Consider the following 22890-nt stretch of genomic DNA (forward strand, 5'->3'; position numbering starts at 1 on the left):
CAATCCTGCCTGGGGAGGCATTGCCAAGGTGATCAGGCCAGGTAGGGGGAGGGACCACCCTGCCCACACAATAGGGGGAGGATCTTACCTGGGAATCGTCAGTTGGCTCCAGAGCTTCTCCTGCCCTACCCAGCCTCAGGTAAGACTTCTTTTGCAGGTTAACCTTTTCTCCACAGGTATGTCAAGCTCACTGTTGAAGGGCCGGAAAGGAATTCTCCTGCATTGGCAGGTTTGCCTTTCCCGTAGCAAAATTCCACAACTTTGGCGGTATCAGGCCTTGGGTGGAATCCTTTAGTCTGTCTTCCCTAAATGGGGATGGGCGTGCAGCAGTGACCCACGCCCCCCTTCTCTTTGCAGCGGCGATACCAGGGCTCCCCGTTAAAGGGGTTGTTTTGAGGGGAAGCTTTGGCCATACGCCTAGAGGTTGTCATTGCTTTCCCCTGCGACGGCGGCATAATGGGGGCGGGCTCTCTCTGCTTGAACATATGTTCTCCACAGCCAGCCCATCCCCCCCCCTCTGGATAACCCTGATGTTCCCCAGATCTCCAGCGGGGGCCTGGGAGGGATAAACACCCAATGCCTGAGCCAAGGTCTACCCACATCTGAAACATAATAAAGTTGTGGCCAATTTTAATCCCATAGCACATTGTCTTGAGTCGTTATTCCACACAGGGGCTGCCTATGGTTTGGGGGACTCCGCCTGTCCACGCAATAGGTCCAGCTGGTGAGCCAAGCAGTGAGATAGCAAAACTTGGGATGGGGATGAAGAGGTCAATGTAAGTTATGAAATGTGACACAAAGCAAGCAGCAAGGGGAAGAAAGAAACAATTCAAAACTTTAAATTTCTAACAGTAAGGGCTGGAGCCGACTTCCTTGGAAGGTGGTGGACTCTCCTTCATTGGAGATATTTAAGCAGAGGTTGGATAGATGTCATGGATGCTTTAGCTGAGATTCCTGCATTGCAGGGGGTTGGACTAGATGACCCTCAGGGTTCCTTCCAACTTTCTATGATTCTATGAAAACCAGCACCTTGAACCAGACCCAGAATCAAGATGGCAACTATTAGGTAATATACTTTTAAAGTCGCATTCGTGTCATGTCCATCTGCAGCAAACTTGGAACTATTCCATTTTATCTTAACAACAGCCAGTGATAATTGCTAACAATTTATGACTTCCACCAGGAACCATTCTTATAAAATGTTGATTATCTATAGACTACAGTGCAACCTCCATAAACAAGGAGGTAAGTTGTGCATTCTTCAAAACCCTGCTTTTTTTTTTTAGTATTGAACTAGGTTCATGGAAAAACTTGATGCACACACAAAATCCAAGCTATTTTCACAAATGGGATTTTCCACTTCATTATGTTAATTCATGTTTTTGGTTTTTGAATTTCAGGTAAATGTTTTATTGGTTACTAGTATGGTGAATCTTCTGTACCAGCCAGAAATCAGCATAGGGTCTTATTTGTTCTGCACCTACTAGCCAATAGCCTTTGGTAATGGATATAGGCCAAGGGATTACCAGTGCTATAAAAAAGCAAAAACGAAGAGGTTCCAAGAAAAAAAGGTGAATATGGTACTATATTAAGATTCAACATATTAACTTTTAAATTATCCTTTTGGGTTTATCTGCATGTAACTCTGAAAACATTTTTTGAGTTATGCACCCTTGTATGCCTCATTGTCACATTTCTAAAAAGAAATAGGTTGAGTGCAAGTCTAACTTGATCATTTTCTAAGTCTTTAAGCCCTTTCTGCTATTTGTAGATTTGTGAAAGCTGACGGTGGGTATTCAGCAATAGGTTTCACTCTTCTCAGCATGTTATAAAAGGCACCCCTTTCTCACTATTTCATATGTCTATATATTGAGCCCTTAAATCCCATCATCCCTTGCCACTGGTCTTGCTAGTCAGGGATGATGGGAGTTGTAGTTCAAAAACAGCTGGAGGCACAAGGTTGGGAAACACTGAGCCTTAAACAATCACAAAAATCACAATAAATATACCCCCCCCCCACTCCAGAGCTGAAAGACCAATGCTGAAAGTATCACATAATGTCTAATGTAGGCTCCTGCAAACAAAAAATAGTTAAAATGTTAAGTCCTGGTAAAATCAGATTAAGGCTTTCTTTTTGAAAAACCTCTTAATTAGGAAAATGCATTTTTTCTAGGCACTTTAGAAGTTTGTTTTGTAGAAGTTGTGGACGGGGGCGGTACTTTCTGGCATGCTAGACTCACTGGGATTAGTGTGCCCTAATGCTTAAGGCAGGAATGTACTTTGCTTTCAGGAACTTTTAACTAGCCTGTATCCAGAAGAGACCTCAGTTACAGTTCCTGCCTTCTGCTCAAGGCAATAGCTTGGCAGTCTTTCCAGCATTCCTGCAGTCAGGCACGTGTTTCTTGTGTGTTTGGGATCCTGCAGACTGTTTGCTGTGTTTTGTTGGTGTGCCTGCTTGTCTTCTGTTTCAAGTTGTGCATTTTAGTTCCCCTCAGGAGGGAACATATTTGTTCTTGCGATTGTTAGAGCTGGCTACTGGAAGCCAAAGCTACGTTGCTGATTTTGCAGTTATATTATGGTTGATGTGTTAACCTTTAACTTCTATTTTCTGATTGCTAACTGCCAGCAAAGTAAACCCAGTATTCGTTTTGAGATTCCATCTGCCCCCCCCCCCCATTAGTTGTATATGTGTATATGTGTATACATATAAGATGTGTTGCATGCCACCTCAATCTCTGAGCAATGTGAGATTCCTGGAGTTCCAGGTGCTCATCTTGGTGAATGTTTCCTTTTAGAAATAGGGCACAGTGGAGACTTTGGTGTCTCTATGATATCTGGTTTATTTACACACATATACAACCTGAGCTTATGGTGGAGGGGTTCCCAGTGTCAACACCCAATAGGAACTTCTGTCTCCCATAGCCACAACCTTGGATTCAAACAAAAATCAAACATTGCTTTCTGACCCTCTGCTTGCTGCTTCCCACCTCCCCACCCAAACTCTGACCTAAAAAACCTCAGGCCTTTCTCCATTTAACCATCTATGGACCATTATTGTCCTCTATCCTCTTAATGGCCCACCCCCCAGGCAATAACCTCATGTGGAATCTAGCCTGGTTTATATTGCTAGGATAATATGGATTAGAAGTCTGACTCCCACAAACTCATAACAGATGCAAGATATAAGATGACCTAGTTTCTGAGGAACCATACTGTAGCCCATAACTCATAATAAAACATGACAATCGTGTTATTTGTGATTAGCTGCATTGCCCTTCAGCTGTGAAACCATTTTGAATTAAATGTATAGTTAAACTGGTACTATATTAATTTTATTTGGGATATTTTGCCCTGTGGTAGAATTGCTGCTATATCTTTCTGTTGGTCTTTACACTTCACTGTGAAAAAAGAAGTAATTATCCTACCAACTTTCCTAAATTTCATTTATATTTTAGTATGTCAGACTAAATACGTGATAGAGGGGGAAAATATTCCATGATCTAGCAAGGAGCAAAAGCTGTCAAAACCAGGCATTTGTATGGTTTGCCCTTCTAGATTAAGTGTGTGCAGTGCATACAAAATAATATACAGGGGAGAAATTCCTGCATTTATTACCCAAAACATTACTTCTTTTTCAGAACATTTTAATTTTAAAAAAATAATTTTAATTACCGTAAATTTTCAAATTTTACATCTCAAAATGAACATCTTGCATTACAGTCAACAACTTCCCCTCCCTCCCCTTCCAAGGTTCTTTTAATTTGCCCACCATTTCTGCATATTTTTGTATATTCATCTCATTCAGTTCTCCCATCTTACATCCCTTTTAAATATATTATACTGTTGAATTTACCTTAATACTGCCAGCGTTTTCAACTGGACACAATTATTTTCTACATACTCAGGAAAAAATTTCCATTCCTCTTTAAATACCTGTTCTTCTTGCTCTCATATTCTACTTGTTAGACCTACTAACTCTGCATATTCCATCATCTTAAGTTGCCAATCCTCTTTGATAGGGACCTCCCTCACCATCCATTTTTGGGCTAACAAGATCAAGCCACTGTTGTTACATACATAAATAAGTTTTTTTTGTGATAACAGGAATGCCTCTTGGGTTTTTTTTTGGGGGGGGGTTAAACATTTTTTCCATCTCATGATATATCATTTCCCAATATTCTTTAACTTTTTTCCATGCCCACCACATTTGAAAAAAAGTTCCTTCCATTTCGTTACATTTCCAACACAAATCCGATTTTGCTCTTAGCTAGTCTACTTGGGTTAGATACCATCTATTAATCATTTTCATGTAGTTTCTCTTTTTTTTCCAGAACATTTTTAGGCATGCTTTGCCCTATAAGCAATCATGGCTGAAAGCTATATTAAAATTTAGAGTCATGGGAAAACAAAAGTACACCCTCTTTCAATTCTGTGGTTTTACATATGAGGACATAATAAAAATCTTCTGTTCCTTAGTAAGTCTTAAAATTAGGTGAATGCAACCTCAGATGAGCAACAACACATGACATATTACACTGTGTCATGATTTATTTAACAGAAATAAAGCCAACGTGGAGATGCTGTTGTTTCATCATGTTAAATGTGGTTTCTCTTCCGTTTTCATAAACTGCATTGTAGTATATTTCTTACCTAATCCAAATTTCTATTTCATTATTGCGAAGATTAACTTTTGAAGATGAGGTGCCTAGAATTGAAGAGCATCTAAAACCAAAGGATATATCACCTCAAGTGTAAGTATATAAATACATACATACATACATACATACATACATACATACATAAATACATACATACATATATTGTCTCTGGAGATCTGTCTCAAATAGAATCTAAAATTTGTGGCATATGAGCACCTGTGTCACTTTAATGAGTCTTGTATACCAAATATGTTTTAATTCTGTTTTGCTAGCATTTTCGTGCTTGAAAACAACTTTTCCACTAAAAAAGGGGGGGTGCTTTGGTTATTTATTTGTTTGGGTTCACATACTATATAAAAACTTGCTTTATTTCATTTTTTGTTTTTGTTTTTCCACTTGAATTTTAGAACTTTGAGTGCAATGTGGCCAGTGGAGATAGGGTATGCTTCAGTTAGTACCATTTTCCCAGTGCCGTTTATGTACATCTCTAAAAAGTTAAATTATTCTTCCTGTTGCAGATTTATAGGAAAAGGCACTGCCTTTCTTTCTTTTGGCTTCAGATTAATTAAGAGCTACACACAGCAAGGTTTAGATATCATTGGAGGTAAGAAGATGTAAATTCTACCCAGTTAGAGATAAAGTACCTGTAGAAACATTAGGATCCACCTCCCCTTTCTTTTGTGTATCTCAGTATCCTTCCAGTCATATAAATCTAGAAATGTTGTTTGAAGTCATGGCCTAAAACCATCTTCTTCACAATTCCTTTTAGCAACCTATTCTAACAGGAGCAAACGACTGGTGTTGTTAGATGGGAAAGGATTTTTCAGTCTGGATTTGCTTCCTACTAATTGTTCTGGTAAGGTAAATCTATAGTCCACTTTCAATTTCATTTCACATTTGTGTGCGCTTTCAGAAGGAAGAATTAAACAAAGTACCAAATAGTGTGCCCACTAAGAGCTTTATACCAGCCTCTGCCACTTCACATTTGACCAGTGCCTCTAATGATCTGTCTTTTTGTTTTGTTTTAAACTATTTTTCTGATGTCATTCGGCAATATTCAACAAGTAATTGTGCAATGAGTCTCCTTTGTGTGTGTCGTACTGCAGGGGGTTGGGTTGAGAGAAACCCTACAACAGATTTAGGAGGGGTGGGGTGGGGTGGGGAAACCCCATTGTGGGATGAGAAATCCTTGAGTTGACAGAACGCCCGCCTTAGTACTACATTGAATTCCACATTTAGTGGTTTTGTTTTCAAGTGTATTTTCATTTTGTGTCAGTCCTTTTGATCAAGTAGCCCAGATTTCTCTCTTTTTTTAAAAAAGGAAGCAGAACATTAATTTCAGCATTAGAGTTATTTTTTTATCAAAGTAAGTGTTAGATGTTTTGTTTATTTTCTCTTCCCGTACAGTATAGTGTGTGCTTATACATGTCAGTAGTACTGCATGTGAGGGGTGTCTCTTTGCATTTCTTAGTGCAGAAAGTATTGATCTGATGTCTAGAGATCTTTCCTATTCTATTTACGGTAATTCAAGAGGGTTCTGGAAGCTTCTCTGTGTGAAAGAAGCAAGCAGAAGGTTCATGGTGTTTGGGTTATTTCTTCAGAGAAGCTGAGGACAGATGGTTTAATCTGGTTCTCTTATCTCTTCTGTCAAAGGTCATGCTGACTATATAAGGAAGGCCTGGGTTTTACTTTCTCTGTCTATCTTTTTGTTCTGGTGTGATATTCTGTTCTGTATATAGTGTTAAGGTTTAGTCTTGTTATAAGTTCTTGTTAGTTTAAGATTAATCTGCTGCAACTGACAGTGCCACTCCTGAATGTATTGGATTTGTGACCTTTATGCTCACTTGCCTTCAGTAACAATAAAGCTCTCCTGGATGAAGTAAAATTGCCTCTGGTCTATTTTTGGGAACCCTGCAACATCTTTTAAGTGTTTCCTCCACACGCACAGCCCTGGAACCACCCTCCTGACACCTACGCCACTGCTCCTTATCTTTACCAAGCTGGGGTGCTGCCAAGGAAGATCAGGGCTGCACAGCTGAACCATTGGGAACACTGGAGTGTACAGCCACATGCCTCTGACCTTACTCCAGCCTGGTCCAGGTAAGCAGCAGTGACCATGGTGCCAGGAATGTGGTTATCCGGCTCTTCCTCACCTCTCTCTCTCTCTGGTGGTTGTATTCTGTAACATGTCATTAACACAATAATAGCACATTAGTGGTGGATTTATACTGGACTGCACAGACATCATTCCATATTATTACTTGTTCTGCGATGTTTCCCTAATATCACATTACTTCTGTCTGGAAGGGCAGCACAACAAAAGTGGAGCTAAATAAATAAACAATTGGAACATTTTGCAGTATGAAAAGTTACAGGATTTCAGCCATGTGTATGTACATGCAGGTCCCACAATCTGTCCACTCACAATATGGAAATTCACCTATCCAAATGTAAAGAATTGTGCCCAAACCTCACTATACACTCTGCAGATTTAGCCCCCTTCCTTCCTTCCTTCCTTCCTTCCTTCCTTCCTTCCTTCCTTGTGGTTGCTAGGCAGTGGCAGCCAATTTTGGGAAGAAACCATGCAGGGAGGGAGCAAGATCAGATACAAGTATAGAATCATAGAATTGTAGGGTTCGAAGGGACCCTGAGGGTCATCTAGTCCAATGCCCTGCAATGCAGGAATCTAAGCTAAAGCAAGGGAAAGCAGGAGAGATCTGACAGATCAATTTTTCCTTTGTCTCTCTTTTGATGTTTGGCTGCAGCCAAACCAGGAACAAACCATAGGGAGAGATTGGGCAACTCCCAGTTTAGAAATGTTCCCATAGGAAACAATGGTAATTATGGGCTCATTATGCTAATGCTTGTCTAATGAACGATTTCCAGGGAACACATTGTGTTCAGTAAACTGGACTAGCATTTATCTTAATCTGTTCTGTTCTTTGAGGTCTCCTAGCTAAGGAGCAATTTATATTGATAAATCTACTCTATTCAGTGCCCAAAACCCTTTTCCATTTCTGTTCTGCTACATACAAAGCATGAAATTGTTCATAATCCTATACCAACTCAAATTAGTCATGTTAAATATTTTAAATATTTCTTCTATTGAATTGTAGAATATGAATTTTCTACTGGTTTTAATGACTATCTTCTGAGTGGTTCCATTGAAGATGGAGCCAATACGTAGTATAAAACAGTTGGATTAGCTGAGCTTGTATTCAACTACTTGCCATGGAGACATAGGAAGCCAGAAATTCTATGTAGATGATTGAATGGACTGGTGGAAGAAGACAGATCTCGCCACCTCTCCTCTGCAGATCTACTTGGTGGAAGGCTAGTTAGAAAAGCCTGCCTGCTAAGTGGTAACACCTTTGCTGGCTGCTGAGGAGAACACTTCCCTTTCTCTGTAGCCAGCATGAAAACACATGCTAGTACTGTAGTGCCTTTGCAGCTTGGTTTCCCTCACCCCCTCCCTATCTAGTAATGTTTGTGGATTGATTTACAAGGCTAGATTAGATTACCAAATTATTATTATTATTATTATTATTATTATTATTATTATTATTATTATTATTATTTTAAAAATATTGTTTGTGTTCAACTTTTCAGTTAGAAGAGAGTTGGAGTTTCCAAAGTCTCAGCTCAGCTCGGCAAGAATCATCACTTACTCTGAGAAGTATAATGTCTACTTTGTTTTGCAAAAAGATTTCTCAATTAAGGTAAAATTGTGTTTTATCATTCTTGATACAAGTGGGGTTTTTTTCTTATGAGAAGAGAAACAATTTGCAGATTCTGGCAACAAAGTAATAGGACATTTCCCTGTTAGGGAAGATTTGCGCAGCATGTGAGCATATGGAACTAGCTATATGTCACTTTCAGAGAAGTGTAACAGAGCCCAAGTATAACTGCCCCCACCACTTAATGGATCCAAATGGTTTCCAGAGAGTGGTAGGGGATGTTTTATCCCATGTTGATGGCCTTTCAGCTGATTCCCTGGTGGCCTGCTGGAATGTGGAGTTAACCAGGACTATTGACTGTTTGGCTCCGAAGCGCCCTCTCTGATTGCATGAAGTTTGGACAGCCCCGTGGTTTTCCATGGATCTAAGGGCAATGAAACTGATAACTCATTCTGAATCTGACCGGACACGGGGTAGAGCTCATTGTCGAGCCTACCAAGTGACAATAGCGACGGCGAAGAAGACCTTCTTCACCGCCTCTGTTGCATCTGCAGACAACAGCAGGAGACTCTTTCAGGTGGTTCGCAGTTTAGCAGAACCACCTGCTCCATCAGTACGGGCCACATGATCTCCTGCAATGATTTTGCAAAGTTTTTTGCAGATGAAGTCGCTCATTTGGGAAGAGGTAGACTCCACCATGGGAGCAGGGCCAGGGCAGGAGAGTGCTAGAGTCCTGTCTAGTCAAGTTGCGTGGGATCAATTCTAATCTGTTACCTCTGAGGATGTGGACAGGCTGCTTGGACGAGTGAAGCCAACCACCCATCTCCTTGATTGTTGCCCATCCTGGCTTATAAAAGCTAGCTGGGAAGGGCTGGGCAATGGGCTTCGTGGGGAGGTGAATGTTTATCTCTGTGAGGGAGCCTTCCCAGACCCACTGATATAGGTGGTTATCAAACTGCTTCTTAAAAAAACATCTTTAGAAGCGGCCAATATGGCCAACTATTAAAGGTAAAGGTACCCCTGCCCGTACGGGCCAGTCTTGACAGACTCTGGGGTTGTGCGCCCATCTCACTCAAGAGGCCAGGGGCCAGCGCTGTCCGGAGACACTTCCGGGTCACGTGGCCAGCGTGACATCGCTGCTCTGGCGAGCCAGAGCCGCACACGGAAACGCCGTTTACCTTCCCGCTGGTAAGCGGTCCCTATTTATCTACTTGCACCCGGGGGTGCTTTCGAACTGCTAGGTTGGCAGGCGCTGGGACCGAGCAGCGGGAGCGCACCCCGCCGCAGGGATTCGAACCGCCGACCTTTCGATCGGCAAGTCCTAGGCGCTGAGGCTTTAATCCACAGCGCCACCTGCGTCCCCTATGGCCAACTATTGCCCAGTCTCAAATCTTCCATTCTTGGGAAAGATGATTGAGCGAGTGGTTGCTGAACAACTCCAGGACTGGATCCCTTCCAGTCAGGATTCAGACCTCATCATGGGACTGAAACTGCCTTGGTCTCACTGGTTGATGATCTCCGGCGGGCTAGAGACAAAGGTGAGAGCTGTTTCCTAGTTCTGTTGGATCTCTCTGTGGCTTTTGACACCATCAACCATAACATCCTTCTGGACCATCTAGAGGGAGTGGGAGCGGCCGCCAAGACCATGTAACACCGGTCTTGAAAGACCTACATTGGCTCCCAGTACATTTCCGAGGACAATTCAAAGTGTTGGTGCTGACCTTTAAAGCCTTAAACAGCCTCGGTCCAGTATACCTGAAGGAGCGTCTCCACCCCCATCGTTCTACCTGGACACTGAGGTCTAGCGCAGAGGGCCCTCTGGTGGTTCCATCACTGCGAGAAGCCAAGTTACAGGGAACCAGGCAGAGGGCCTTCTCGGTGGTGGCACCCACCCTGTGGAACGCCCTCCCACCAGATGTCAAAGAGAACAACAACTACCAGATTTTAGAAGACATCTGAAGGCAGTCCTGTTTAGGGAAACTTTTAATGTTTGATGGATTACTGTATTTTCATAATTTGTTGGAAGCGGGCCAGAGTGGCTGGGGAAGCTCAGCCAGATGAGTGGGATATAAATAAATTATTGTTATTATTGTTGTTGTTGCTATTATTATTATTATTATTATTATTACTATTATTAAGTTCAAAGCAGCTTGGGGAGAAGGGAGTTCTGAGTGGAGAAACTGGGTGTGGAAAGGGTTCAGTGCTCCACTTCCATGTGTAACATCTCAGCTTTAAATTATTCACTTTCAAAGCCACATTTCACTTTTAAAAGCAGTGTTGAAGCACAGTTGCATGCCTTTGCGTGTGACATATGAAAACTGTTGTCTGCTTGAGCTGCCCCTATTTACCTGAAACTCCAGGTTTTTAGTAGCTGTACCTGGTAATCTACTGTCTCTGCTTGTGCATCCACCACCACCCTTTCCCCCACTTTGCCTGTTTGGGGAGATTTTGTGGGTGCCTTCTAAACATTTACAGAGCAATCCTAATTATAGGAAGCCAGTGTAATTTAGGCTAGCATAACTCACATAAACTATCCCATTCCAAACTCCATTCAGGAGCTTTTGGCAAGGGCTAATGCCAAGTGTAGGGGACCAAGCTTTGAGGTGTGGGCCCTGAGTCACATGACCAAGCTGAACAGGGTTTGGAATAGGTATAAGTCTCTCTTTGCCCCAGCCTGCTCCTGCTCCTCCTCTGGAATGTCCCTTTTAGTTCAGCAACGTCTGGCAGACCAAAGGTTTCCCACACCTGCCTTAGCACATTACTAGCAGGTAAGGCTTAGTCATACTGGCCACATGACCCAGAAGCTGTCTGCAGACAAATGGCAGCTCCCTCGGCTTATATAAATGAGCGCACAACCCCCAGAGTCATCCACAACTGGACCTAACGGTCAGGGGTACCTTTACCTTTTACCTTTAAGCTTTACTGAATCAGCGGGCACTACTCTTGAGTAAGCATGCTTAGGATTGCAGTGGCAGTTTTGCTCTGTAACGGAAAACACGGGCATCCCATTTGCTTTTTCATTCAGTTCAGAGACACTGTTGCAAAGGTAATGAATACAAGCATACAGCAGTCACAAAATAGCCTTTAAAGAGGATGCTTCTGTGAGGATAGGAACGAGACAGGTACACAAGAGGGTCCCTATTTCCACTTGCAAGATGCTAGAATCTTCAACACTGCTTATTACTTTGTAATCCAGATAGCATTTTTTGTCGACTCTCCCATATCTGAGCTCATCAATCTGGTTTGCTTGTCACAGCAAGCCAAACTATAGTGCAGGAGGATGTTCAAAATTCAGAGTTTGAAAATACTGTATTTTTCCGTGTATAAGACTAGGTTTTCCCCCCTAAAAAATAATGTCCAAAATTTGGGGGCATCTTCCCCCATTTTCTTAAATTGGAGTCCCCAAAAATACATGAAGATGTCTTATAGACGGAAAAATACAGTATATATGTATCAGGAGACATATTGTCTCAAAACTATGCAGAACGTTGCTTTCTTTTGGGTTGCAAGAAGAAACAGGTTAAAAGTATATACGTATTATAAACTGAGGGAAAGATTTAGGATTCTTGATAATGTTTGATATTTTGGAGTATATCTGGACAGATAGTCATAATTTTTTCATTGTACACTAGTATAGAAGAAAATTCTTTTATAGTAATAACCAGATGATACATGACAACAAAAAAGTTCCATAAAGCGTGAATCTAATACTGAAGGGGGTCCCTCCCCCATTTATGGTGAAAGCATGAGAACGCAAATAAATTTTGGATACAAATTAAGCAGGCCATGGAAATAATAATGCAGAAATAGTAATAATACTAAATTATAATGCAGTAATAGTAATAATATTAAATTATAATGCAATAATAATAATAATAATAATAATAATAATAATAATAATAATAATAATTTAGAACCCACTTTATTTTTACTGACAAGGAAAGAAAGTATGTACGTTAGATGTAATTTGAAGTCTTGTAAAATACAAGATCTTTGACATCAGTATTTGTTTTTTTAAGGTTTACAACAAGGATTATAATGAGACTTGTTCAGTAGAAAATCCAGGTTTTGGACGGTTAACCTTTCTATCATTCAACCCAGTGAGAGATGAACTCATCGGTGGAGGAATCATGGGAGTAAAGGTATTGCCATTGCCATTTTATTTATAAGCCACATTTCCCCACAAATAAATCTGTGCTCACAGTGAGTTCGCAGAAACAAATCAAAATGCAACAACAATACATAGTAAGCCTTATAATAAGAATGCAACATAGCACACACAAACGAATCGCCAGAAATTAACAGTTCATTTGACCTAAACATTTAAATTAACATACACATTACTAATAGATGAAGTCAAAATATATATTAAGCAACAGTTGGTCTTCTGGCAGCTGTTCCCTTCTGAAGGCTTTTAGGGCTGGATGGAGGGGCAAGACAAGTAGAGATAGCCATCCTCTGATGTCCAACACAGAGTCTTTCACCCCTCACAGTTATTCCTCTGGAAACAGCTCCCTTCTGAAGGGATGTAAAAACAATACAGAGGCCTGGGCAAGGCCTGGGCAAAGCGGGTAGTAAAATTCAAAAATGACCTGGGCAAAAGAGGAGAGAGAGGCTAGCCTACTCCCCGCATGGCACCTGTTATAGAAATGCCATTTTGTAGTAGGTGCCCATGGTGTTTTCCAAATTTGCCCACAGGCCCAATAAGTTTGGCAAACCCTGCTTTTTTGTTTGTTGGTTGGTTTATTATTTGAATAGTCAAGTTCATGATTCCATGGCAGCTTACAACACTGGATACTTTCAGGCATAAACAAAACAATCCTTGTAACATTTTAGACAGAAGGCATCTTGGAAGCTGGTTAATCGCACCAATTCCGTAAAGAGGTGTGCTGAAAGCATTGTTGCCAGTCAGTCTTCAGCAGAGTGGACATAGGTGCATGAACACTAGAATTATGTTTTCCTGCATTAAGTTTGAAGGCATGACACCAAATTAATGTAACTTGGAAGCTGCATGTTTAGGGGTGCTGATCAGGAAAATCAGGATATATGAGGCCTCTTATTTTTGAATCACTCACTGGAATCCAGATTTTATCAGTTATGTGTATATGCATTATTATTCCATGGACACTTCTATTATGTCACTTGGTGGATGGCAGATCATGCAAAAACTACTGAACTATTGAACAATTAATATTGATTTCTGATCCACATAAATATTTATTATTCTTTTTCTACTGAATTACTGAATTAGGTGTATTCAGTTGAAGAAGAAGAAAAATCTTTTAATGCTTGTTTGGTACAGAAACCTGTAAAACTATCATTGCAGCTCTCTGATGAATAGTTTGCCTGCTAATAAAAGATTTTTGAGAATAGTTTTTTGGGGGGTTTTCCCCATTAATTATATAATACATATTGCTATTTTAAAAGAACATGAGAATTTCTTCCGTCTGGTTCTAGCAGTGTCCTTTCTAATAAAAAATAAAATAGCACACTTTCTGAAATGTAAATCCCTTGCCAAAAAGATTTCAGCACAGCTCAATCATACGCATATTTACTTGGAGATAAATCTCGCAGCGCTCCAAGTAAGTGTCCATAGGACTGCTGTCTTAAACTTCTAAATTTCCAACTGTTGCTATTTAAGCTTTTTAAATACATTTATAATATTTTCTATTTTAGATTTGGAAGTTTAAAGAAAAGAGGATCTCAGAAGAATCTAACATCTATCCAATGTGCAATTATGGCCTCTTCCCCAGGTACATGAGTTTGTTTGAGTTTTGGAATGAGCATTTAGACTAAACAGTGCAGACCCAGATGCCTGTATCTGTGCACCTTATTTCTTTGATGCAACCCATCACAATTCATGTATGTGAGTTGGAATATACAAATATATGGAAGTATAACTATGAGAAAAGTATCACCCTTTCCATTTGTGATTCAAGCTTTCTGGTGCTCATGGAGCTGCAGCCAAAATATCACTCACACACAAGCAAAGAGGTGTCAGCAGACTCAGAGTAACCTGAGGTTTGCATATATGCAAATATTGTTTAGAATATACATGAGGAAGCAACACCCCTTTCCCAATAGCCTCATCATAACCATAATAATGTTGATGGCAACAGCTTAAGTGAGGAAATGGAACTAAGTGACTGAGGAGAGGAAGAGACACATAGATAATATATATATAATGAAATATCACACACAAACACATATATAATTATACACACACACACACACACACACACACACACACAAACTGGTACCTCGGGTTACAGACGCTTCAGGTTACATTCGCTTCAGGTTACAGACTCTGCTAACCCAGAAATAGTACCTCGGGTTAAGAACTTTGCTTCAGGATGAGAACAGAAATCGTGCTCTGATGGCGCGGCCGCAGCGGGAGGCCCCATTAGCTAAAGTGGTGTCTCAGGTTAAGAACAGTTTCCCGCCCCCCCCCAAAAGGTTTATTTTATTTTATTTCTATTTTAGCTCACAGCTTTGCAAATGGAATGAAAATGTTTACTTAGGCTGAAATCCTATACGCTTGCCAAGGATAAGCTCCATTGAGCAGATCTTTTGGCAGGCTTTGGGCAGAGATGTGGAGTGAAATGTTAGGTGATATTTTGCTGCCAGACTTTTATAGAATGACGAACAATTTAATGTTTTTTTATTGTTTTGTTGCAGATATTGTTTGTATTATATTTGATTTCAATTATAGAATATTGTTTTATATTTTTATTGATGTGAACCTTTCTGGGCCTATTGATAAATAAATAATATTATGCAATATAGATAGGTAGCCGTGTTGGTCTGCCATAGTCAAAACAAAAAAAATTCCTTCCAGTAGCACCTTAAAGACCAACTAAGTTAGTTCTTGGTATGAGCTTTCGTGTGCATGCACACTTCTTCAGATACCCCTGTGTATCTGAAGAAGTGTGCATGCACACGAAAGCTCATACCAAGAACTAACTTAGTTGGTCTTTAAGGTGCTACTGGAAGGAATTTTTTTTGTTTTGATTATGCAATATGTTTAGCAGTGTGTGGTTGCATCCATGTCTTGGGTCCAGAGTTTTCATGAGGAGATCCTGGTTCATGTGATGCTCCAGCTGGCTGGAGGAAGGGAGGAGGTGGTTTTTGCTGATTCCTTCTTCCCTCTGTAGCCCCTGGTGATGCTTGAAAAACTGTGCTGGAGGGTTGAGGAAGTGACCCTGGCTCCTGCAGCTAAAAAGGAGAATTTGTGTGAATTGCTTCTTTCCTTCCACCATTGGATCTCGGTTTCCTTTCCACAAACAGAAGCAGCCCTTCCATTTGTAGAAGCCACACATTGGATCTAGCCATATATTTCTTGCTCAGTAGTGACAGTTCATATAAAACATCTGGTTCTAGCAGATTTTCTCTTTTTATCAGATTCAAATAATTCCCACAGTATTTTCACATTGCTATGTTTTATTTATGTGTATATATATTTAATGCAGTAGAGAATATCCACACATGGGGAAAAGGTGGTGCACAAATATGGATTTTGATGTCCTTATGCAAAGATACTACTGCTTTTCTGAATGCCATTTCACCTGCTACAACATCAATGGGAAAATGCTATTAGAGATACCAAATGCACATACAACCGAAATTACCTCTTGTGTCTACTCATCTGACGTTAACATTTTGGTTACTTCCTGCAAAGGCAATGAAAGTAAGTTGTCCCAGAGAAGCTGCAAATATTCCAATGTTATCTTCATACTTATCTCCTTATTTTATGGCACATTTTATTGCTGTTAAGAAAAAAAATACAAGGGTTTAAATCTCCAGTTACTGTTAATTTAAATGTGAAATTTGTAGGAGTACTTATTTACAATATTTTTATCTTGCCTTTTATCATCACTGATTTCTGGAGGGGTACATGCAGTAAATTCATAAAATTAAACCTCAGCAGTGAAATACAATGCAGTACTTAAATGACAGCAACTAAAATACCATGGTTAAAAAATATTCTTTATAACAGCAGGGCAGACTTCATCCTTCCAGTCTGAAGCTATGAAACTTATAACCAGCAGAACCCTGGGCAAATCCATAAGTTTTCAGTTGGTACCAACCTTGGCAGATGGGCTGCCACCACAGAGCAGGCTGCTTACCACATCGCTGCATAATGAACTTTTTGTCAGACGAGACCCCAAAAGGGCCTCTGACAATCACAATGCCAGTTTTAAATAGTACAGGAGGTAGTTCTTCAACCAAATTAATACATTTCATGTATTATTTTATACATCATTTAAACCATCCACATCCTGCCTTTCCTTCAAAGTGCTCAGGATGGCTGCCAATAAATATAAAACCACAAGTTACCAATGAAAAGTTTGTAAGCAGCAGCAAGAAATAAGGAAGAGTTTAACGAAATACAAGCTTCCACACAAGAAAGCCAGAAACGTAATAGGGGCAGTGGATGATAGATCACAAGGTGCAATGTAGCCTGCACTATCTCCACATGGAAATACCAATGGTAGATCGTACAAAAATAACTAGATGCACTATTAGAAAGGTAAATAGGCCCTGAATTGGCTCTGATTCTATTGCTCATGGAGCCAGAAGACACTATGGCAGTCACGAAGAGATCAGTTATGGAAGTATAGATTCCCACCCCACCCCCCCAAAAAAAATTAAGACAAGAATTTTGGAATTCATGAGTCACGCTAACTGTTAACTCTTTAGAGGAATACTTAGTACCAAATCAGTAATGGATTTATAAACAGATTTGTCTGTTGGATTTTAGAACTATCTACTACTTATATGAGATATAGACCTCCTGCAGCATTCACTAATTGGGACTTCAGATTTGGAGATTGTTATCAGTAGAATTTAAAACTGGATGTTCGCAGATAGAATTATTTGGGGCTATGGCTTAGATCCAAGAAAGATATTGCAATGATAAAGCCAGGCTAGACGTCACTCTGGTGTCTTTCAGCTTTTGAATTTTATGACCTTACATTGTGTTTGTTAAAACTACGGGAGAGTAATTTGCAGATATAGAGTTGGATCCAAGTCTTTGTACAATGTACAGAAGGAGTTTCTACCAAATCTCTTTCTCTGCACTTCTCAAAACCCAAGCTACTTAAATCCCCAAATCCCACTCCTAACTCCTCACACTTTCAGCAAAACCATCCACAGCCTTCTAAAAAAGTAGTTTATGGAGCTGTCATAAAAACTAAGGATGCATGTCAGATCCCCTCTTTCCCCTTGTAATTCAAGCACTAAACATAGGATAGATCTTGACAGAACAGTGCAAAGCTGGAGACTGGAGTGTCCTCCTTAGCCAAGCAAATAGTGACATGATAGAGCGATCCAGGTGAGTTTCCTTGCACAAAAGTGGAAAGCATATCACACCCTCTCTAACATCCTAAAACTGCAACTAAAGAAGCCATCATAAAAGGAAGGGGTTGACATACCCAATTTCAAACACTGATTTCAATAACAAAACCTGTGGATCCAACTCTGTAATCATAACTGAATTGTTACAGCTTTACAAATTTCGTGTTTTCCTGTTATTCTTTTTACCCAGTAAAATCTTGGAGTGACCAAGGCTCCTTGCTGCACACATTTCAAGGTCATTCAAAAACTGTCACAAAGCTGCTGCTGCACCCAAACTCTTCCTCTTTATTTATCTCTGGATCTCTAGATGGATCAGTCAAACTCTGGTCATTTGATACAATGGACATTTTTTACAGGTAGTTTAAACAAGGTAGTACTCCCTAATTTATAAATATATGGGTTTATATCTGGAGGTGGAAGGGTACCTTTGCATCCAGTTCATACATTTTACACACCAGGAGGTTGGCTAGCATTTCATATAGCTTCTAAAATACTAATGTTGTAATCCTATGCACACTTACTTGGGAATAAGCTCCATTGAACTCACTGGAATTGATGTCTGAGTAAACATGTATAGGATTATGCTATGAATTTGTTTTAAAATTCTCCCCCCTGAATATATTGATTGTTAAAGATATTGCATCACTTACTTTGTACAATTCACTATAAATCGTTCAACAAATTATATACGGTAATTATAATGACTTTTAAATGGCTTTTGTAGGAGCTGGTGTTATATATTGCTTATAGTAGCATTTTCCTGTTATATTTGGATATGATACAAACAGTAATTACCTATTGTTACAAAGTTCCTTCTTTTTGCTGGCTGTTTGACAAATGTGCCAAACTGACTAATGATGTTGTCCTCATCGACTTAGCATCAGTATTTGCACATAATGTGGATGATGAGGACAATTTTAATGAATATGATGTGCTTCCAAGAGTGTCATGTCATGATTTTCAACCATGGACTGGCTGAGTGCAGAGAAGTGGTGGGAGGCACTAGCTGGGAAACCCCCAAGGGAAGAAGGCTCAGAGACAGGGGATTGGTGGTGGAAAGACAATGAGTGGTCAGAGGGAGCAGACAGGGAGGAAGAGATATTGGAAGCTAAAGAGGCAACAGGGTTTAGTGAGCAGGAAGAGGCTGTGCCAGAGAGCAGTCCAGAATTAGAGACAGAAGCAGAGGCAGAGTGGAGGCAGGCTGCTGAAGAAGCCAGAGAATCTCCCCCCCCCCTCCTGCTGCGACCAGCTTCCCTCCCCATGGTCCCCCAGAACATGCAGAGAAATGAAGAGGACGGGAGCAAAGAGAGACAAGACAACAGAGCTTTAGGCTATTGGGGAAGGATCCTGGGGAGGATCCTTAGAGAGCAGTGGGAAGGCGGGTACCTTCAGTCCTCAAAACTGCCTCACTGGAGCAAGACCTAGTGGGAAGAGTTGCTGTGGTCACTAGGCCTGCACTGTTTTGGTTTCTTTGAATGAAAAGTTAACTTCACTGACACCAGGTGTTTTATGACAGATCTAACTCCAGCTCCCAGTACTTTTCTTCAGCTCACATCTGGCCTATAATACCATTCTTTTATATCCAGCATATCACCATTCAAAGAAGGAATACGTTGGATTGGCACAGTGGATGATAATTTTCTGTACTGCTGTTCTCCCCGCAATCTTCATATATATGACCTGAATTCATTTACTACCTTTTGGACTCGTTTCAACAGTCCGATAACTAAACTCTACGTCTGTAGTGCACATGAGAAGTCCAGCAGGGTGGTTGCTATGGGTGCTGACAACAGGTATGTTGAAATGTTGGGATTTCTGTAAAACAGATTTCTTAAAAAGCAAATTCTTACTGTTTCCAGTGTGAACACATTGTGATCCTTCCAAAATAAATATATTACTATCTGGATGATATAACTCTGAAGCAAATGGTTCAGAGTCATTCCATACATATCTACTCAGAAGTAAGCCCCACTGAGTTCAGGAGGACTTATTTCCTGGTAAGTGTGTATTGGACTGTAGCCATAATATCCTTATGCTAGTATCTAAAACTGGAAGCAGTTTCCTAAATAAAGATGACTGCATATATGGGGCCCTTTTATGGCAATGTAAAAGAGTTCTTTTTAAAGTGTATACCAGTGTTTCCCAAACTTGGGTCTCTAGCTATTTTTGGGCTACAAGTCCCATCAGCCTTAGCTAGCAAGACCAGTGGTAGGGATGATAGGAATTATAGTCCCAAAACAGCTGAAGACCCAAGTTTGGGAAACACTGATGTATATAATAGTTGACCTATAGTTTTTTGTTTTTTAAAAAATTCTGTTTGCTCTTTGTTTTCTTTCCAAAGTTTAAGAATATTCTCACTTCAAGACGGGGAAACATTATGTACAGTTCTGCCACCTCCTTATCCTCCTCTGATCCAGCCAGTTCTAAGTTTTACCTACAACCGAGCCAGTGGAACTGTTTTCTTCCTCCTGACACCTTCAGAAATATGGGTCTACACAGTAAGGTAATCATGCTAACCATTTTGCTTGCCATTCCAGTTACTGCATCAATCCAACTATTACACAAGTGTGGTTCACATTTTGTTCAGCGGGTGAGGAAGCCCTGATGAATAGGAAGAGAAAATAACATCTTTTATCGCTTCTGCAGCAACTGCACCAGCTGCCTGTGATCATCTGCACCCAGTTCTAGGTGCTAGTGCTTACAGCCCATCGTAGCATCAAATCCATATATCTTACCTGGTCACCTCTTTCCACATTAACTCCTTTCTGATTAAGATACTATTACTAAGAGCTTCCATTAAGAACACAAGAACAGCCTGCTGGATCTGGTCAGTGTGGTCCATCCAGACCAGCATCCTGTTCTTACAGAGGTCAACCAGGTGCCTGTAGGAAACCAAGAAGCAGCACCTGATCACCAGAACACTCTCTCTTCTGGCAGTTTCTCGCTACTGGTATTCAGAAGCTAATAACTACTGATGGTCTTATCTTCCATGAATTTGTCTAATCCTCTTTTAAAGCCATCTAAGTTGGTGGCTGTCACTGCCTCCGGTTTGAGTGAGTTCCATAGTTTAACAGTGTGCTGTGTGAAGAAGTGCTTCCTTTAATCTGCCCTGAATTGCCCAGCATTCAGCTTCCTTGTATATTCATAAGAACATGGGAGAAAAACTGTTCTCTGTCTACTTTCTCAATGCCATGCATCATATTATAAGCTTTTATCCTATAGCCTTCACTCGCCTTTTTTCTAAATGAACAAGTCCCAATTGCTGCAATCTTACCTCATTGGGCAGTTGCTATATCCCCTTGATCATCTTGGTTGCCATTTTCTGAGCTTTTCCCAACCCTACAGCATCCTTTTTCAGGTGTGGCGACTAGAACTGTGCACAGTGTTTCAAATGCGGTCTCACCATAGATTTGTATGGCATTATGCTATTGTCCCTAAGGCTGTCAAATTATCTCCCTTGGAAGTCAAGACCTGTGAGGCAGGCTACAATCCTAATCCCTCACTGGCTGGCGTGGGGATTGATGGGGTAACACAGCCAGCACTGTATGCTCCTCAGCCCTACCAATTTGACTGGCCAGGGCAGAAAGGGGTGGGTAGGTAAGGAAAATGCCCCTTCACTGTCCTAACTTCTAGGCAGGCGTTATGGAGAGAATTAGATTGAGTCTAATTGCTGTCATGTGATAGCAGGACCCAGCAGAGCCTATAGCAGCCAAGTCCCCCTCCCCAAATGCTCCATTTCAAGACTTTTCATTGACAGAGATATCACCAGTGGTAGCTTCTGCTTTCCATTTGGGTGGCTGCATTGGTGTGTTCCTCGCTGGTGGGGGCTTCTCTTCTGATAGAGCCAGGCAGGACTGGACACCTCCTCCAGCATGGCAGATCTGGGGTGTAGATTGCTCTTCCTCTCAGTTTGCTAGCTGGAACTGTCTATCTGTCACTGGGTGAAAATTGGGGTCACGGGATAGGGGAAGCTTCCAAAGCTTCCACTTGCATGTTATTATTGAGGTACAGTAGCAGAGGGCAATTCAGTCAGCACCATACAACCATGTGGTTGCAGACAGGGTATCAGTGGCATAGCTTCAGTGCCACTTCTTACCTGTTACAAGATAGGACCAGCTTTCATCTTCCTCTTTGATTGACTCACATCTGTCATGGCTAGCTTTCCACAGAGAATCATTTCACTAGTCACTGCTCTTTATGAACTTTCAAAGCAGCTGTGAATCCCTTTTTCCACGTGGTTACTTATTTATTTATTTAGCATATTTGCGATGCACCCTTCACCCAATGGTCGCAGGGTGAGCTACGTATAGCAATAAAGCAGTAACTTAACAATATCATATGTACAATATTAACATGTACATAGAACATTCTTAACAGCCTAAAAAAACAGCTGCTCTGTTGTTCTGCTGGCTGCTGAATTATTTTAAATTTCTTGTTTGCTTTAAAAAGTATGCTAGTCTCATTTTATTGTGGTTTTATGTTGTGTTGTGGTACTTTTGCATAAACTGCTTTGAGCCAAGGAAATGCAATATTTAAATATTTTAAATAAACAAGTAGAGTAGGTTAAAGGACAGGCCATTTATAATTTGAGGCCAAGAATATGTGTATTGGGGTGTTCCTCGCTGGTGGGGGGCTTCTCTTCTGTACTTCAACTGCAGAAACAGAACCAACCTGGCAAAGCCTAATGCAAAAGGTGTAGGCTGAATTTACTGTTCCAGTTTACAAGGCCCCTCTAGCTTGAGCTTCTCAACCACACTCATCCAGCCATTGAAGTTGACTCTAGTTCCCTCTGTAAAACCTTTTGTTGTGCCCTTTCAGCTATTGCCAAAATGACATTGTCTCACACAATGTGCTCAGTGAATTGTAGCATTTTTGGCTTAAACATGAGCCCTGGTGATTGATAGTAATCATCCACCCTTAATTCCAAAGAATTAGTTTGGATTAACTCTCGAGAGAATTGTCCCCCTCTATTGGCTGATGTTAGCAAGTGACATTGGGGATTTTTGAAGCACCTGAAGATTTTACTGTTACTAGGTGCTGAAGGTTTTTAATAGAAGCCAAAAATAAATTTGCTGATGAGTAAGATAAACTTGCATTCTCACCGTAATATTGAAAACAGTTGATTGGTCAGTTGGTATGTGTTGCTGCAAGTTAAAAGGTATAGAAAAATGAAATTATATTTTTAATGTTGTTCATTC

The 22890-nt window shown here is 40.6% G+C and overlaps 1 protein-coding gene across 2 annotated transcripts in view; it reads left to right on the plus strand.

Annotated features, from left to right (window-relative positions):
• The first annotated feature begins 812 nt into the window (after positions 1-812).
• LOC310836422 (uncharacterized protein) overlaps positions 813-22890 on the plus strand; it is a 79234-nt gene continuing 57156 nt past the window's right edge. Inside the window, exons 1-12 of one of the 2 annotated variants that reach the window (XM_083721598.1) lie at positions 813-1245; positions 1401-1571; positions 4683-4751; positions 5177-5262; positions 5428-5514; positions 8268-8377; positions 12355-12477; positions 14012-14088; positions 15805-16022; positions 17883-18048; positions 19279-19485; positions 20034-20195. In XM_083721598.1, coding sequence (XP_083577724.1) covers positions 1504-1571; positions 4683-4751; positions 5177-5262; positions 5428-5514; positions 8268-8377; positions 12355-12477; positions 14012-14088; positions 15805-16022; positions 17883-18048; positions 19279-19485; positions 20034-20195 — 1373 coding nt within the window. In that variant the 5' untranslated portion in view covers positions 813-1245; positions 1401-1503. Of the gene's footprint in view, positions 1246-1324; positions 1572-4682; positions 4752-5176; positions 5263-5427; positions 5515-8267; positions 8378-12354; positions 12478-14011; positions 14089-15804; positions 16023-17882; positions 18049-19278; positions 19486-20033; positions 20196-22890 lie in introns of those variants that run through there. The other variant, XM_083721599.1, reaches the window with a different exon arrangement.

Source organism: Podarcis gaigeae (genome assembly GCF_964106915.1).
Source record: "Podarcis gaigeae genome assembly, chromosome: 2".
Taxonomy (NCBI): domain Eukaryota; kingdom Metazoa; phylum Chordata; class Lepidosauria; order Squamata; family Lacertidae; genus Podarcis; species Podarcis gaigeae.